Source organism: Sorex fumeus, unplaced genomic scaffold (genome assembly GCF_029834395.1).
Source record: "Sorex fumeus unplaced genomic scaffold, SorFum_2.1 ptg000047l, whole genome shotgun sequence".
Taxonomy (NCBI): Eukaryota; Metazoa; Chordata; class Mammalia; order Eulipotyphla; family Soricidae; genus Sorex; species Sorex fumeus.
This window is the reverse complement of record NW_026606104.1, coordinates 33,618,416-33,637,571: the sequence shown is the minus strand read 5'-3', so window position 1 is coordinate 33,637,571 and position 19,156 is coordinate 33,618,416. Positions and strand designations below refer to the sequence as shown.

Genomic DNA, 19,156 nt, shown 5'->3' with positions numbered 1-19,156 from the left:
TTCTTAATATCTATTTAAAGTCTTTTGTCTCTTAGTCTATAAAGTAACATGAGAGTCTGGAAACACAGGGACATTTTCTATTTCTTTTCTTTTTTTAAAAAACTATTTTTAAATTATTTTTTGCTTTTTGCGTCATACCCGGAGATACTCAGGGGTTACTCCTGGCTCTGCTCTCAGGAATTACGCCTGGCAGTGCTCAGGGGCCGTTTGGAATGCTGGAGATTGAACCTGGGTCGGCTACATGCAAGGGAAAGGCCCTCCTTTTACTTGGTTTTTACTGTCCTATTACTCCAGCCCCAGAACATTTTTTTAATGGAGATTATTGGTGCCAGAAATGTGGTGTGTGCTTTGCGGAAAGGAGGCCCTGGGTTCAATGTCCTGCAGTGAATGTGACAGGGCTTCTCTATCATATGACAAAACCTTGAGTCCTTACTTCCTCTGTCGGTGAGACCGTTTCACAGGGCAGAGTTCGTGGAATAACTTCTGGCTGGTAAGCCTGGCTGCCAGCAGATACTTATTTTGGCTGATGAAGTCCTCGATGAGCTGTTTCTTCATATCTCGGGCCTAGACAGAAAACAAGAAACAGTTGGCTTTAATTCAGGTTCCTTGTGGCAAATAGGCTTGCTTTATAAACTTTAAAATTTATCAATGGCTAAAATAATGCAACCCTGGCAAAGGTAATCTAACCAATGAAGGCAGATCTGCAAGTGCAGGGTTGAATGTAACGATGTAGTATTTCAGATCAAAAGGAAAACAAAGTATTCTTTCTATTAGATATGGTATACTGTTTTATGCTGGCAGATTACAAACTTCAATCATGAACTTTCAGGTAAATTATCCATTAAAGATTTATAGAACACTTTAGAAGTTTGCCTTGCATGTGGCCAACTCAGGTTCGATTCTCTGGCACCACAGATGGTCCCTGGGCACTGCCAAGAGTAATTCCTGATGCAGAGTCAGGAGTAACCCCTGAGAATTGCTGGGTATGCCCCCCCCCCCCCAAAAAAAACAAACAAACCAAAAAGCCCAAACCAAAATAAAAAGACCTAAAGAACACCAAACAATTAAAAGTAACCTCGAAATAACAATGTTACTTAGTATAAAAGGCAGAACAAAAAAGGATATGCTTGGACTCTGTTATTTTATGAATGTTTTTAAACATTCATAAACTTCAGAGGAATAAAATAATTTATAGCACGTTTTCTGACCACAATCTAGAAATCAATATAAACTATAAACCAGAACATTGATTAAGGCTTGGAAATTAAAATACTCTGAATAACATTGATCTTATGAAGACGTTACATGTGATATCAGGAAATAGTTTGGCCTGCTTGTTTGGTTTTGGGATTGTGTCCAGTGTTACTCAGGGGCCTACTCCTGGCTCTGTGCTTGGGGGCCACTCCTCGTGATGAGTGTGGGAACAAACCCAGACTTGCATGCAAATCACACACTCCAGTCCACTCTCAGGCCCTGAGAAAATAACTTGAAGTTGATTGATAAATGAAAACTTTCAAAACATTGGTACACAGACCAAGTAGAACTTGGAGGGGAATGTTATGTAAACAGAGGCGAGATAGTACAGCAGGTAGGGTGCTTGTCTCGCATATAGTTAACTTGGTTTTGATCCCTGGCACCCCATACAGTCCCCTGAGCCCTGCCAGGGGCGATCTCTGACTTCAGAGTCAGGAGAAAGCCCTGAGCACTGCTGGGCGTGGCCCCCAAATACAAAGACCAAAAACAACAACTGCCATAGGAAGCTGGGGATGTGGGTCAGCGGCAGAACTCAGGCCTTGCGTGTGAGGTCCCGGCTCCCATCCTTGGTGCCAACAAAGAAAAATAAAACAATGGAGCAGCAGTTGCCCTTCCCGCTGCTGCACTCAGCTTGTTGAGCTCTCATGCTGGCCCACGGGATGGTTTCATTTCCACAAAAGAGCAAAGCAGGCAAAACTAATCTATAGTGTTAGAAAGCCACAATACTCAGACTTCTTGGAAGAAGGGGAAATGGCTGGGATGGAGGGGGAACTAATTGGGCGCTGCTATTATTTTATTTCAGATCCAGTAATGCCTAAACAGACGCATTCACATTTCATTCATTTAACAAGGATTACTTCCTGCAGTTCGAGGGGCTGAGAGCAGGGTGGGGGTGGGAAAGGATGGGACCACTCCTGGCAGTGCTCAGTCCTTGCTGCTTTGGTGGGTTTGGTGCGTGGGCCTGGGGTGCTGAGAGGCCACCAAGGGCACACCCTGGAGCGCAAGCTTTGCATGCGGAAAGCCTGAGTTTGATCTCTGGCACCATACGGTTCCCAAACACGCCATTCTCTCAAACCTCACCGCTTTCTCAATTAGGTTTACGTAATATTTAAATGCCTTTGTTGTCACTTCCATGACATGCACAGCATCCTCACCGGGAATAGGTAGATTCTATCTCAGGAGACTCTGTTTTTGCATATTGCTAAGAAGCAGTTCCTGTCCAAATCTGATTATGAGATTGTAGCAGTTTAGTCACATCTTCAGGCACCAGTTCTAATTCTAGCTCTCTTGATAGATCTACCATATCTGCAGTTCCTTTTTCTACTGAAGTCTTACACTCCTAAGAGTCGAACAAGAGCTAGGTCTACTTTTTTCCAAGCCTCTGTAAATGCTGCTATTTTGAATTCCTTCCATGACTCATATGTAGTTACCACTTCAGTCCCTGACCCCATCCGGGTGCTGCATTATCAAACCCAGGCACTCACACAGGTCAGGTATTCACTCTACCACAGACTACATTACTTCTGGTCCTTAGCATAATTCTTTTATTTTTTGGTTTTTGGGAGATGCTCTGGGGTTACTTCTGGCAGTGCTCTGGGGACCATATGGGATGCAGAGGATTGAATGCAGGTTGGTCCATGTGCAAGGCAAGCTCCCTACCTGCTATACTATCACCCCAGCCCCTTAATTCTTTTATCCCCCCCAAACCCCTTTTTTAAAAATGTATGGGCCATACCAGGTGAGTGCTGAAGAGCTACTCCCTGTTGTGCTTGGGGGAGTACTGAGAGTTTTAATCTTCAAGGAATGAAGATTTTCAGAGTGGAAAGTGAGTCCAGGTTTCAGCTTTAAGTTACAGTTGTGTTAGTCCTTAGGAGAGAGTCAGTCTGATACTGGAGCTTTTCTGAGGGCCACGTCCAACCGTACTCAGGGCTTACTCCTGGCTCCCTGCTCAGGGATAACTCCTGGTGGTGCTCAGGGGGTTGGCTGTGTGCAAAGCAAATGCTCTACCCATTATACAGTCTCTCAGGTCCGGAGCTTTAAAGCCAGGTTTCAATGTCTCTGCTCTAGCTAGCTAAGTACGCAATGGCATCTTATTTCAACAGGAAGGCTCAAACACTGAACAGCAGGACTTCGAGAATCCATTTCATCCACCTTGAAAATATGTCTAGTGATGTGATCATCAGTGATACTGGTGGACTCTCTGGGTAACTTGCTGTTGCTCCACATCGGCACTTGCTGCCTCACCTTGCGCCCTCATGTTATAGAGAGCCCTTCTTCCCTTAATCCTCACAGGACAACCTGACAGATTCAAACTTTTCTTCTGCAGCTTTCTGGCCTCACTCAGCCTTCACAGAATAGCATAGCAAGGGCCTTGCTCCAGATTGAGCTCTGGCTTACAGGAATGCTGTGGTTGGTTTGCTCTTCTCTCCAGATCACTAAAACTATATCTGTTATCAGGCTGATAACAAGGCTGAATGTTTCACTCAGTAAGATTCTTATGTTTGCTGGAGTAGCACTTAAGAGTTTCCTACAAGAATGCGTCCTCGGTAGCCACGTGACTGTTGGGCACAGAGGCCTCTCACTCACTCAGCTTCCTGTATGCCTTCCTCATTAAGCGTCACCGGTTCTAACTTCTGACCTCCAGTGAGAGACATGTGACTCCCCTTTGATTTAAACAATGAGAGGTCACTGTAGCAATTAAAAAATATATATATATCCCTCTTCCCTGCTGTTTTTGCATTGTGGATCCTGTGTACAGCTTGACAGCGATGCTAATTCTGTTCTACCTTTTCTGTTGAGGGTCTTGAACCTATGCTCACTACAGGGTGGGGGGAGGGTGGGTCACTGTAGTGCTCACACAAATGCTCACTGGGGCTTGCAGTCCTGGCGGCAGTGCTTGCGTATCTGTGTTTGCTTTTGAGCTATACCCAGCAATGCTCAGGGGCTTCTCCCGGCTTGGTGTCGGGGGGACTGTGTGATGCTGGGGACAGCTTTAGCATCTCCAGCTGCCCTTCTATCTTGAGTTGTGCTCCCTGTAGACAGCATCCTTGGGCCATGGTGCTCACCTACTCCTGGCTGTGCTGGAGGGGACAGACTGCTGTGTCCCAGATAACAGAGCTTCAGTGACAGGGAGCAAACTCAAAGCTTCAATGTTTGCAAAAAAACAAGTGTTCTGTTACTGAGTCATTCATTCCTAAACCCACACCCAGGTCTCTCTCAACAACTATCACGGTCACAGTCACGGTCCTCCCTTTGTTCATCGATTTGCTTGAGCAGGCCCAGTAACGTCAACATCGTGACTTGTTGTTACTTTGTTTGGCATATTTGGCATATTGAATACCTCATGGGTAGCTTGCCAGGCTTTGCTGTGTGGGCGAGATACTCTCGGTAGCTTACCGGGCTCTCCGAGAGGGGCAGAGGAATCGAACCCGGCTTGGCCGGGCTGGCTGCGCGGAAGGCAAACGCCCTACCGCTGTGCTATCGCTCCAGCCCCTAACAACTATAGAATTTTAATTTTATTTATTTGTTTTTTTGGGGATACACCTAGTGGTGCTCAAGGCTTACTCTTGGTTCTACGCTCAGGGGTCAGTCCTGGCAGGACTCAGTGGAATATATGTGGTGCTGGGGAGTGAAATTGGGTCAGTATTGTGCAAAACAAACCCTACCCCCTCTTCTATCTCTCCAGCCCACTAGAGCATTTTTTTTTTTTTTGCTTTTTTTTGGGTCACACCCAGCAATGCACAGGGATTACTCCTGGTTCATTCACTCAGGAATTATTCCTGGCCGTGCTTGGGGGACCATATGGAATGCTGGGAATTGAACCCGGGTCGGACCGCATGCAAGGCAAATGCCCTACCTGCTGCGCTATCACTCCAGCCCCACTAGAGCATTTTTAATCGACCCAGTTTTAATATCATTAATATCATTATCATACTAGGGTATGGAAAGGCCTGATGAAAGGAAGAGAGAGAGATGGGGGTAAGGCTGGTGGTGGAGCATTCAGAACACACAGATGAATGAATCTACATTTGCTGTAGTATATGGACATGGTTCATGGTGCACAGAACAAGTACAATAGTACCATCAAGGACTGGTCATCACATATCACTCAACTAAATGAAACAATCATAAAAATGTTTTACACTATTGTGAGAATTATTAAAAAGGTCAGATAGAAAATGAGAGCATGCTAGTGGAAAAAGATGCTAACAGTCGACCTCTTGTGGATCTTTCGTCTGAGACTTTATAATACCCTGCATTGCTCATTTGCAAAGACTGGTTCACTGATCTTTCTTTTTCCTTTTCCTGTTTTTGGTTTTTGGGCCACACCACATGGTACTCTTGGCTCTGCACTCAAGGATCAATCCTGACAGGCTTGGGGGATGATATGGGGTGCCAGGGATTGGCATGCAAGAGAAATATCAACCCACGGTACCATCTCTCTAGCCCCTTACTCCCCTTACTGATCTCGAGTGCTGACAAATTTCATTACACATTAACAAAGTGAAAGGAAAGGGGCAATGAGGGGCCAATGGCAGTAAACTCTGACAGCAGAACTGAGGTTCCTAAGGAGGGGGTTGGGGGCTGGTGTGGACTAGAAGCAACACAGGCAATAGAGAAGGGCTTTGGGCACACTGATGGTGATGGAACTGCACAAGGTGGTTTCTTTTTTGGTTTGGATTATACTGCTGGTGCTCGGAGTGACCCCTAGGGGTGCTCAGGGGATCATATGTGATGCTAGAATGGATCAGAGTTGAGGTCACAGCAGCGTGTGCAAGGCGGGTGCCTCCCTCCTGTACTACCTCTCTGGCCCATTGCTGCAAAACTTCTTATACCAAAAGCATAAACATGAATACTAGTATTAAGTAAATATGTAAACTCATATCAACAATTCATTTAACCAATTTTCATCCACCAGAAAATAATGATGATCAATCTCACCAAAAAGACTAAGAAGATATAAAGCTCATGATGGTTTCACTTTGCAAAAATCTTGATATAATAATGAGTGAATTTTCAAAATCAGAATTTTCTTGGAAGCCCAAGTTTCATCTTGAAAACAAATGCTATTGGCTGTTCCCCTTCGAGCATTACATTCACTCAGTCTGTAGAAAATGTCACCAAAGACCCAAGCCTGAGTGACTATAGTTAGGTGTTCTTTTGAGTAATAGTTAGGTGTTCTTTCATGTTAAAAATGAGATTCTGTTAAAAACAAATAACCCTAAAGCAGCCCATTAAAAGGCATATACTAAGAATCACACAACACTCCCCAGTCAACCTCTGTAGCTAGGCAAGTGTCCGAGGGCTGGGTGCAAGTCCCCTTTTGTTACACAGGACATAAAAAAAATTCCAAAAAGGCGAGTGTTCAAGGGTCCCCTGGCTTAAAAAAGAAAACTTTTTGGATCAGGGAAGAGACAGCTCAGTCGGTTGAGTTGCATGCGTTGCATGTGGGAGGCCTGGGTTTAATTCTTGGATTCACCTGGTCCTCCAGCCAGATATGACCCTGAGTGCAGAACAGGGAGCAGCCTCTTGAGCTCTGCTGGGTGTGGCTCAAAAATCAAAAACTAAAAACTAAAATAAATTTAAAACTTTGTACTGCTTCATGAAGAGTCATGAGCAAAGTGAATGTTGTTTGTCTTCACACCGAGGTGCCGAGAGTGAAGAATTCATGATTACTGGAGACGGTGCTTGTGCCCGGAGCCCTGCACTTGGTTGTTCTGGAACCAGTAATTCTACCTCTTACTGCATCTGTACCATCAGTGCAAAAAGTACACACAGTGAAAAAGGACGGATTTTGTCTCAGCATTAGAGTCTCACAGACTGCCTTGAAGGGCTACTGGAATACTTTTCAGATTATCTGTGGATCATATCCAGGAAGTCGCTGAGCTCAGGTGAGCTGGGGCCTGCAGGCCAGTCACTGTGCAGTGCTGCCAGAGCCCAGTGCGGCTGGCACAGAAGGATGCACAGACCAACTGTATGTGGCCACACACACCACACAGCAAAGACGTGAGCTACAGTCGCAGGGAGCAAGAGGTACTGACGGCGTTGCACCAATGGTTTCCTCTGCCGCAGGAAGACTCAGTTATGTGAAGCACATATTTCTAAGATCCGAAGAACAGACGCTAAAGCGCCACCATAATTTTGTAAAGGGATATGATAATTTCCCCCAAGAGTGTAAGCCAGGGACTCTCGATTATTTTTTGACTGTGGCCACTTGTGAACTTGCCTCCTTCTAGTGCTCCACTTCCCCGTCCTACCAACTTGCCCCCTAGACTTGTACTGTGGCACCTGACTTATGTGATTTTCGCGTGTGGCCCCTGTTGGAATATCCTGACCCCAAGGAACCATATATGGTGTGCCAGGAGTTTGAATTGGGGTTGACTGTGTGCAAGGGAAGCACCTTACCTACTGCACCCTCTCTCTGGCTCAATGGTTATTTTAAAAAATTATCTTTTAATTATTGCCCTAGAGGCAATTATTATTTAATATATTATCATTATGATATATCTAACGTATAGTTCACTACTTAACCTTTTATGCTTTTTTTTCCCCCAGGCAGAGCTCAGGGGGGTCCCTCGCTAGGCCACAGAGTTCAATATTTGAGTCTGGTGATGGCTGTGCTGCATGGTACTAGCAGTGCTGGGAGCCATACAGGTCACACACAGTGGCACTTGGGGACTATGTGGTGCTAGGGGTCAAACTTGGGTCCTTTCCATGCCAGGCATGCACTCCAACCCTTTGAGCTCTCTCTCTGGCCCCTGCCAGTTAATCTTGTTTTTGCAGGGGTTGGTGTATTTAAATCGTTTTTAAGCAAACAATACTGTGACTGTAAGATATTCACAATGTTCTGCCACCATCACTATTATTTACCCCAGGACCTTATATTCCCTCAAACAGAAACTGTACCCCTGAAACCCGAATTTCTAACTTTCTTTTCTACAGCTCCAAAAACCACCATCCTGCTTTCTACTGACAGATAGCTTTTCTTTTCTTCTCCTTTTGTTCTTGGGCACACCCAGCTGTACTCAGGGGTTACTCCTGACTCTGTGCTCAGGGATCACCCCTAGCTGTGCTTGGGGGAAAAAGAAGCGGTGCTGAGGATTGAACTGGGTCAGTTGCATGCAAGGCAAGTGCACTACCTGATGTACTGTCAGACCAAGATTGTTTTTCGTTCCCCTCAGCATCCTTAAGAGCTTTATTATATTCTTATGCATCAAAGATGTGGTTAAATTTTTTATTCATATCTGGTCTTCAGACATTGTAAGCTACCTATCTTTTTTGTTTTTTTGTTTTGTAGCCGTACCTAGTGGTGCACAGGACTTATTCCTGGATCTGTGTTCGGGGATCACTCCTGCTGGGACTGAGGGGACCATATAGGATACCAGCGATCTCACCCAAGTTAGCTGTGCACAAAGCAAGTCTCTACCTGCAGGGTTAGTCACATGCATGACAAGTATCTTAACCCCTATACTAGCTCTCAGGCCCTCAAGTTATATTAAAAAAATAAATTCATAAAAAAAAATTTGTTCTCCTGGGGCTGAAGTGATAGTACAGAGGGTAAGGTGCTTGCCTTTCAGGTGGCCTACCCGGGTTTGGTCCCGGCATCCCATATGGTCCCCTGGGCACTGCCAGTAGTAATTCTTGAGCTTAGAGCAAAGAATAAACCCTGAGCACCAACGGGTATGGCCCCCAAAACAAAACAAAACAAAACAATTTGTACTTCTGAAGGAACAAATTAAAAACTAGTTTCTGTGAGTCAGAAAGAGAGGGACAGACACAGAATGAATGCACTCATTTGTGAAATATGAAATAACCTATTATGAGACTGACATCCAAAGGACTTTAAACACAGGGCCAGGAATATTGCTCCATTGTTGGCAGCCTGCCTCATGAGCTGGGGGAGAAGGCAGCTGGAATAGAGAAGGGATCACTAAGTCAATGATTGTTGGAGGGATAGTTCCAGATGGGAGATGTGTGCTGAAAGTAGACAAAGGACCAAATGTGATAGCCTCTCGGTATCTGTATTGCAAACCATAATGCCCCAAAGTAGAGAGAGAGTATAGGGGAAATTGTCTGCCATAGAGGCGGGGTAAGGGTGGGATGTTTGGGAAGTACACTGGGGAGATTGGTGGTGGAAAATGTGCACTGGTGGAGGGATGGGTGTTCAATCACTGTATGACTGAAACTCAAACTTGAATGCTTTGTAACTGTGATTCAAAATAAATGAATAAAAAAGTTAAAACAAACAAACAAAAAATTAGTTTCTGGAGAATTGGAGAGAGCTGTGGGCTGGAGCACACGCTTTGCATGTGGAGGTCTGGATTTGGTCCCTGGAACGTGCTTTCCTGAGGCCATCAGGAGAAACCCCCAAGCACTGAGGATGTGCCCCCCTCACCAGAAACCCCCACGAAGACCACTCCTAGTCCCCCAAGCTGAATCTCATTTCTCCTTCCCTTCACCTAGTTTGCTCAACATCCCTGCTTACTTATCAGAAAGCTGGAGATAAGACTCTGAACATTCACTCACATACCTGCATGGCATCTGCGGGCTGGTTTATGTGTTCTTTAAAGATCAAGATGGTGGGGGCGTGAACATTGATGTTGTATTGTCTTGTCATTTCCTCCACCCCTCTCAAACCGACGTGCACATAGCCAAAGGACAAATAATCTTTGTATGCAAAAGCAATCAACTGGCAGGGCAAGAGAGGAGAAAAGTAAATTGATAGCAAAGCAACTAAATTACACATCACCATGAACAGGGGAGAGGAATAATAGCACTTAGGTGGTGTGATAACAATCAGATGCCTAATCTATAAAAACATTTATGCTCATTTATGCCTAACCTATATAAACATTTATGCTTTTTTGTGACATCAGGGGCCTCACAGTTGTAAGACAAATGCTCTAAAGTGCTCTACAGCCGAGCTACATTCTGGTCCCTGCTTATGTTCTTTTTCTTGGGTCTGGGTGTCACACCTGGCAGTGCTCAGGACTTACTCCTGGCTCTGTGCTCTGGGGATCAGTCATGGCAGGGCTCAGGGGACCATGCGGGATTCTGGGGATCAAACCCGGGTGGGCTGTGTGTAAGGCTATCTGTCTTCACTCTGGAAAGATTTTAAAAGACTTTAAGGGTTTCTCTGCAAGCCTCCTTCTCCCAATTTATGCTCTTGCAAAAAAAAAAAAAATTCTATCAAGTTTGACTTGATTACCTAAGTGGGTGGACATTTTGCCTTGAAAGTTACTCTCTGGCTGCTACATCCTTATACACAGAGCGGAAATCTTTGCTGCTCAATGCATGAGAAGGGCCCAAACAAGGCTAAACACAACTGATTCTCCCCCCACGCCTGCCCCAAATAGAGCACAGTTCTCATCTTACTAAGTGCTGGGTCCCGTGGGAGGCCTGACACAGGAGAGGCATTACCAATCTGTCAATGATGAAAGATGGCAGCGTCTTGCCACATTCCCATTTCATGCCACTGTGAAGGCAGGGTAAACTGGGGCCACGCAGAGAGCAGGTGTGAGGTGAGACAGGCGCCAAGAGCACAGCCCTTTTATCCCACTCCGGGGCGGCTGTGGGGCGTTTACACGGCCACTCTTGAGTTCAGGGCGCTTGGCCTCTAAAGTATGACCACATCTTTATCACTAGGGTCTACACTAATGACATGCTGTGACTAAAAGCCAGTGCGATGTGAAGAGCACCAACACAGTAACCGTATTGGCAGCTGCCCGACATATGGGGACAGGCCAAGTTTCCGGCCTTCAAACCTTTTTCATGGAATAAGCCATAACTTACAAAATAGATAATCGGGCAACCAGTTCTCTCCACCAAAATGTGAGAAGCCACTACCCCAGCACGTTAATTACCTTATATAGCAGAGGGACAGCGGGCATTTGATCAAAGAGAAGGACATGTGGTTTATTCTCTTGCTGCCAGCCAGAAAGGAATCGGACATAATTTTTATTTGTAACCTAAATTGAGAAAAAGAAGTTAGCTTCAGTATTTAATTCTTAACAACTTTATTACAATCTAGACAAATGGAATCTTACATGCATAAGAGTATTTCATAAAGAATTTAAAAAGGGAAGATTATTAATCTTTTGTCTGTCTTCATTTGAAGCTCTTTTGTCATCAAAATTATTTAACTTTCTTTTTTCCTATTTATGTCTTAAAATAATACTGAGTGAAATAAAATTGGGCAGCAGACTGTTGTCACTTCACATCTTTGCCTATAGCTCTTTCTCCACTTCTCTCCACTCACCTGGCATAGTGAATTTAAGACCCATTTCTGGGGGCTGGAGTGATAGTACAGTGGGTAGGGTGCTTTGCCTTGCACAAGGCTGACCCAGGTTCAAGCCCTGGCATCACATCTAGTCCCCTGAAAACTGCTAGAAGTTATCCCAGAGCATAACCCAGCAGTAAGCCCTGAGCGCTGCTGGTATGGAGCCCCTCCCCACCCAAAAAACCACCACCACAAAAAATTAAAAATTAAAAGAAAAAAAATTCCTGCCAGGAAGTCCTCCCCTACTCTATAGAATGAGCCCTCAACAAACGGGACAGAACCATTCACTTGCTAGACTGGGAGCTCCCTGAAAACTACAGGGCATCTATCACCTTTGTAGCAACAATAGTGCTATGCCCTCTCATAATTTCCTTTCAAATTGATTCTACAAGTATTTCTATTATGGACAATGATTCTAGTGGAAGAGTCAAAGAATAGTGCATGTGGGGCCGAAGAGAGTGCACAGCGGTAGGGCATTTGCCTTGCACGAGGCTTACCCGCGGGACTATGCTCAGAAGTGACTCCTGGCCATGTTCTGGGGACCACAGGTGATGCCAAGGAATCAGGCTTTCAGCTGCCATGCTTGCATGCGAGGCACGTGCCTAACCTCCTGTACTATCTCTCTGGCCTAAACACACCTTAAGTAGAAAACTCATTAACTAGCATGAACTTTTTGTGCCTGAATTCTTTAGCTCAACATTATATTTGTGCATTTTATTAATACTGTTGTTAACTATAAATTTTGAATATTCCAAAAATATATAATATGAAATTTGATGTTTTCTCCAGATAGGATTATTAGGTATATAGTCAAATATAATATAATTTAAATACCCTCACTAGAAAACTGCCTTCAGCAGAGAGATGGCTCAGTTGAACACATACTTTCCATGTAATAGGCTTGTGTTTGTGTCCTTCACCACATGGTCCTGAACACTTCCAGAGCAACCCCTAGCACAGACCTGGGGATAGCCCGCCTGCACCAGTGGGTGTGAGCAACAAAAACAAACCTCCAAATAAGTACAAATTAAATAGAGTGAAAGAAAGAGAAAAATAACTTTAAGTGAGAACACTCATGAGTCAGAAGGAAATCCTCTATCCTAGAGTGTGATCCAATTTTTCTGTTTGGAAAACAGTTCTTATCATTGTAGGCTCAAATTCCTAGGACAGAATAAATCTGTAGTGGGTACTAATAGATGCATTCTTCTCCACTGCTTTAATTTTCAGTCTTTGACAGACTCCATTCAAGTGAAGTGTCATTTTGTGTCATTAACACGCCCTGATTGAAGTGTGACCAGACACAGAGAGCCCCTGGCAGGCAGCTGTCCTGCCCACTGGTTAGCCACTCCTCGGCCAGGCCATCACTGACAAGTACTTACTTTCTCCACCAGGTTCCCTGGGAGAAGACTCTCCACAAAGTCAAGTAGGTTCTCACGGAACACTGCATTATGGAAGAAGGAGACTTTCCCATTGATGATTCCTAGGATGGTGGGAGTGCTGTGTGCCCCCAGGTGATGGGCCAGGCGTCTCTCATACCCAGCATGCACCACACCAATTCCCACACCTGTAAAGCACAGACAACAAAACATCTCCATGAAGCCTTTTCAGTGCCACAATGGCATAAGACTGTGGTGTGAAAAATGAAATTCTCATCTAGAAGGCAGGGGTCAATTCAGTTTTTCTGCAGAACAGTCTGGCAATATTTAAAAAAAAGTTATGAATGTTTATCTTTTAGTCTATGATTTCTAATTTGGGGAGCAGGTCATGAGGAAATAAAATAAATAAATAATAAAGGCCCTCCCGTTGATCGTCGATTTGCTCGAGCGGGCCCAGTAACGTCTCCATTGGAGACTTTGTTGTTACTGTGTCTGGCATATCGAATACTCTCGGTAGCTTGCCGGGCTCTCCGAGAGGGGCGGAGGAATCGAACTCGGGTCGGCCATGTTGGCCGCTTGTAAGGCGAACGCCCTACCGCTGTGCTATCGTTCCAGCCCCATGAGGAAATACTTCAAAAAAAAAAAAAAGAAAGCAAAGGGCCAAAGGGATAGTATATCAAGTAGGGTGTTTGCCTTGCACACGGCCGACCCAGGTTTGATCCCTGGCATCCCATGTGGTCCCCCAAGCACCACCAGGAGTAATTCCCAAATGCAGAGCCAGGAGTAACCCCTGAGCATTTTGGGTGTGACCCATAAAGTTGGAAGCGGGGGGGTGGGGGTAGGGGGAGGAAGCAAAAAAGGAATGAAAGCAAAGTGTTCTTGGTTACAAGAACCCAAACCAGAAACAATTCAAAGGTTCAACAACTCTGAAATTGTTGGAAGAGAGTTGGATTTATCCAAAGAAGGTCACAGTCTTCTCATCCTTTAGAGCACCTGTCTCTTATACGCAAATAACTACAGTCATTAGAAAACAGAGATTCTCAAAAACAAATCAAACAAAACAGTACAGCAGGCAGGGTGCTTGCCTTGCATGTGGTCCTTGACACCAGGTGTCACATAGGTGTCAGTTTGGTCCCTCACACCTATGTGGTTCCCTGAGTATAACCAGGCATGACCCCTTGAGCCCAGAGCCAGGAGTAAGCCTTGAGCACAGCCAGTGTGGCCCCAAATATACAAACAAAAAAGAAAAGAAACAGAAATCATTGCTACTAGCTTACCATTTATAACTTTTTTGTTTTGGCTATACCCAGCAGTGGCAATGCTTAGGGAACAATGAAGTGCCAGGGACTGAATCCAGGCCTCCAGCACACAAAACATGTGGCCCAGCGCCTAGAGCCAGAGATCGGGCCTTTTGGTCCTTTTCTTACACAAGCAGATGTATGCATAGACGTATATATTTACATAAAATAAAAAGGAAGCATCTGCTATTTCACTTGATATTCAAATAACTTAAAACATTTAAAATTATAATTCAGGTAATACGGTTACAACAGTGTTAAAGTTTCTGGAGTTGATGTACAAAATTACTGCACCCCACCACCGCCAACGTGCCCATGACTGTCCACCACCATCCTTCACCTCTGGCCTGCATTCCCCCTCTTCTTCCCTCCACTGTTTGTTAAGAGTTTGTCATTGTTCAGTGCTATCTATTCCCTTATTTTGTCATTCTCTATGAATAAATTTTTTGTTCTATTTGTTTATTTCTAGTTTTGTGACCAAACCTGGCAATGCTCAGGGGTTACTCCTGGCTCTGCACACAGGAATCACTCCAGGTAGTGGTGCTCTGGGGACCATATGGGATGCTGGGAATCGAACCCAGATTAGACAAAGCACCTTCCCACTGTACTATCACTGCAGCCCCCGTTGAACAATACACATAAAGGGTCAGTTACCCTGCCAAACATCGGAAAAATATTAAGTATCGATAGACAAATAATGTTCTCTTATATGTCTAAGAGTCTGCTTGAGTTTGACATTTCCCATAACCTGCTATCCAGGCCTGTCATTTCTGTCAATGGCATCTTCTTTCCCCGACAGGCTGAAAATTTTTTTTTTTTTTTGCTTTTTGGGTCACACACGGTGATGCTCAGGGGTTACTCCTGGCTTTGCATTCAGGAATTACTCCTGGAAGTGCTCAGGGAACTATATGGGATGCTGGGAATCGAACCCAGGTCACCCGCGTGCAAGGCAAAGACCCTACCCGCTGTGCTATCGCTCCAGCCCCAGGTTGAAATTTTTTTCCTTCCTTTTTGGGTCACACTTAATCCTGGTTCTGCACTCAGGAATTACTCCCGGTGGTGCTTAGGTGACCACATGAGATACCGGGAATTGAACCTTGGTCGGCTGCGTGCAAGGCAAATGCCCTACCCGCTGTGCTATCGCTCCAGCCCACAGGTTGAAAATTTTAAGAGTCATCTTTCACTTCTTTTGTCTCACACCCCACATCCAATCTGTCAGCAAGTCCTATTTGTTCTGACTTCAAAATATATCATAAATTCATCTGCTTTTCCTCCTGCTTTCATTAGGTTCCCTGAGTCATCACCGTCTTGCTTCCCTGGGTTGCCACAAATAACTTCATAAGGGGCTAATGTTTTCCCTTGTTCCGGCTGTGTGTCTCCTTGCCCCTGACAATCTGTTCTCAGTGTGGCAGCCCCAAACCGTTCCATCTAAAATACATGTTCGGCAGCTCATCCCAGATGGCTGTGGGGTCAGTTATATCCCTGAGCCTGTACTTCTGGAGCCTCGCACTTTTAGGAGCTCCTCTGCTTCCCTCCCATCCAACTTCAACCCAATAAATCCTGCTGCCTTATAAATAAATTAGCGCAACACAAGCTTGATCAGATCCTGTCCCTCTTCTCCACAAAGCCCACAGAGCTGGCACGCAGTAATCTCTGTTTCTTCCTCCTGTACAACAGGGAAAAGCGCCAAAGCCTTGCCCTGTGTGTTGTCCCATTTGCCCCACCCCTATGGCAAGGTAAATAATCTGATCTCGTTTCTTTTACTTAAAATTACCTTTGAGGCTCACTCTTCAAGCCTGTGCTCTCCCGTGAACACATAGCTCATTTACTTGTTTCCTTTTCTTTGCTTGCCTATATCTACTCTGGAGAAACCTGTCTTCTCTCTTGAACACACACTTTCTCTTCCCTTACATCTTTCTAAGTAAGTCTCAATAAAAACTATAAAAACAAAGTAAGTAAGTAAAATTACCCGTGAGAACTTCTAATTACATACATCCCTTCACTGAAGATAAGCGTTCCGTCATCTATTATTGGCTGTCTTCTTGGGTGATTTCTTCACAGGACTTTGTTACTATTATAATCCCAGTTCTAAATTTCTAAAGCATTTGAACAATCTCCCTATAGATTATCATAAGAATTAGAAAAGAATGATAAATATTTGGTGTTCAGATGTGTACTACTCCCCCTACTGTACATTCTAAGAGCATAATTACCCCACTATTTATTGTATTAGTTTTTGGGTCATTTCCAGCTATGCTCAGGGCTTCCTCCTGGTTCTCTGCTAAGGGATAATTTCTGGCAGGGTTTGGGGGGGCATATATGGTTCTAGGAATCAAACATAGGTCAATTATGCACAAGGCAAGCACCCTACAAGTTGTACTTTCTCTCCAGCCCTACAAAATTCATTTAAAGTCCAGCTATAATGGTACCTTGCATCCTGCCAGGAGTGATCCCTGAGCAAGAACCAGGAGTAAACCCTAATCCTAAAAACAATCCAACAAAAGTCCAGATATAATGCCCTCCAGACACCCCTTCCAAACTGGAGGCAAATGTAAGAGGACGGCAACCAGGCTTGTCCTGAAGTCTCAAGCTGGGAAATGACCATAAGGACAGGCGGTAGACAACAACTTCCCTTTTCCTTCACTGCTTTCAAATTCTCTACACACCAAAGCTCAGGGAGACCGATGGCAAGAGAAACTATTTCTGTATTTTTCCTGATTCCAAATAAGCTGGCGAGCTGACGGGGACTGCCCAAACCCAGCCGAACTTGAGAAGTGAATGGGACAGGAAGGCAATGCAGATTTGACTTCTTTTAGGAGTATTACTTGATTTTTATATGAACCAAAGTTTCTGGTTAAGTTACATAATCTGGCAATTAAAAAAATACTGTTCCCGGCTTGTTCACATGCCCACCTTCTCCCCTGCACACATGTCTCGCTCGCTTATCTCTACATGTATTCACCTGCTTAGTGACTTGCTCTTTTAAGCTTGTGTTCTCTTTTATGCACGTATTCCCTACCTCTTACCCCACATCGCTATGTCTTTCTAAGTAAATTTCATTGAAAAAAAAAACTTACCTTGTTTTACGCGCACACACAAAAACTGTTCTCTCCTCTTTGATGAGGTAAAGAGAGTCCTTCTGTACATTACTAAGCATTAGTTTATCACGCATATATTTTGAGGTACTAAGTTATACTTTCTTTCATTTTGTAATTCTAATTGTATAGCACATCTTTTAGTGGCATTCTTCACCCACCTCCAAAGATTAATTTGTCTTTATTCAACTTTTGCATATGTCTTAAGGAATGATACAGACAACGCAAAGAACACATCATACAAATCTATTCACAAACAAAACACTATGATGAAAAACTATGTGAAGCAAAAACAAAATCAAGAACATGAAGAAGAGAAGGAAAAAAAACCCCTATTTTAAAAAATAAACCAGTACCTAGGCAGACCCTTATCCTAGATAGTAGGAAAGGATGTTGCATTTAATAAGTCTTTTTTTTTCTTTTTCTTCTTCTTTTTTGGGGTGGGGTGGGAAGGGAATCTGGTGATGCGGAGGGCTTACTCCTGGCTCTGCACTCAGGAATCACTCCTAGAGGTTCCTGGGGGACTGTATGGGATGCCGAAGATTGAACCCGGACTGGCTGTATGCCAAGAGAGGCACCCTACCCACTGTTCTCTTTCTCCAATCCCCTCTAGAAAATCTTGAAAGAAATCATTCCCCTCCTTCTTAAAAAAAGAAGTCACAGTGAATCATCATCACCTGATCATCCAAACTGGCTTCCCCTTAAATGCTACTTGTTTCAAGACACTCACCTTCCTTGAGATGCTGCCAGCTTCCCTAGTGTTCTGCCAGCCCTCTTCTGTAGCACCCAGAAGGCCTTAGTGATACCTGTGTGTCTAAATGAATTTCCTCATTGCAAGGACATTGTACCTTTTTGTAAAGCAAAGGTTCAGAATGGACTCTGGGTCTGGAGAGCTAGTACATAAGGTAAGATGCCTGCTTTACACGCAGCCAACTCTGGTTCAAATCCTTGGTACATTCCTGGGCACAGAGCCAGGAACAGCCCTTGAGCATTGCCAGATGTGACCCCAAAATGAAACAAAATAAAGAGAGAAAATGAACTCTGGCAGAGCCAGAGAGATAATAATGGGGCATTTCTGCAGGCAGCTGAGTCCAGTTCAATGCTTGGCACTACCTATGGTCCCCAGAGCGCCACAAGGAATGATCTCTGAGCACAGAGCCAGGAGTAAGTCCTGACCACAAGTGCGGCCTAAGTTCCCCCCTCTCCTGAATTTTTAAAAAATAAACTCTGGGGGTTCGAGAGATACCTTAACAGGCTAAATGCACGTTTTGCATGGCACTACATCCATATTCAAATACGATGGCTTAAGAGCTATGTAACCTTGAGTAGTTCCTTAATCTTCCTAGGCCTGCCTTGGTTTCCTTATGTATAAAATAGGAATAATTATAAACTCCCCTTGGGCTGCTTTGGGGAGAAAGCTAATCCATAAAAAGAATACATTCAAGATATGCAACTCCAATGCTCAATAAGCATGAGTATTAATGGCAAGGGATATAGCTTGGCAGCAGAGCTTCTGCCTTGCATATATGAGGCCCTGGGTTTCAGGCCCTGCACCAAGTGAAAACAGAACAAAACAAAGATTATTATGATAATCTTTAGACTCCAGAAGCAAGATGGCATCGAGTGGCCTCTGGTGGGCTGCTGTGACAACTAGTACCTCGGTGAAGCCCATTTCAGTCAGGACATGAACAGGGCCAAGTGGAGGGTGTGCGAGCTCGACCGAGCCTGAGAGTGGGAAGTGCTGAGCCCTGTGCACTTATTCCAGCTGGACATCACTGTGCAACAGGGTTGGGATAAAGTCCGAGAACTGTTTAAGAATGTCCACATCACAGACCCCAGGGTGGCTGATCTGCT

The 19,156-nt window shown here is 44.5% G+C and overlaps 1 protein-coding gene across 4 annotated transcripts in view; it reads right to left on the bottom strand.

Moving 5' to 3' along the window:
• The window catches only part of DNAJC16 (DnaJ heat shock protein family (Hsp40) member C16), a 46,182-nt gene that overhangs the window by 10,415 nt on the left and 16,611 nt on the right, over positions 1–19,156 (bottom strand). For all 4 annotated transcript variants that reach the window (XM_056123045.1, XM_056123044.1, XM_056123043.1 and 1 more), the window contains exons 5-8: positions 12,913–13,097; positions 11,118–11,222; positions 9,785–9,943; positions 434–564 (exon numbers count right to left, since the gene is read on the bottom strand). In XM_056123045.1, the coding sequence (XP_055979020.1) occupies positions 434–564; positions 9,785–9,943; positions 11,118–11,222; positions 12,913–13,097 (580 nt within the window). The remainder of the gene's footprint in view (positions 1–433; positions 565–9,784; positions 9,944–11,117; positions 11,223–12,912; positions 13,098–19,156) is intronic.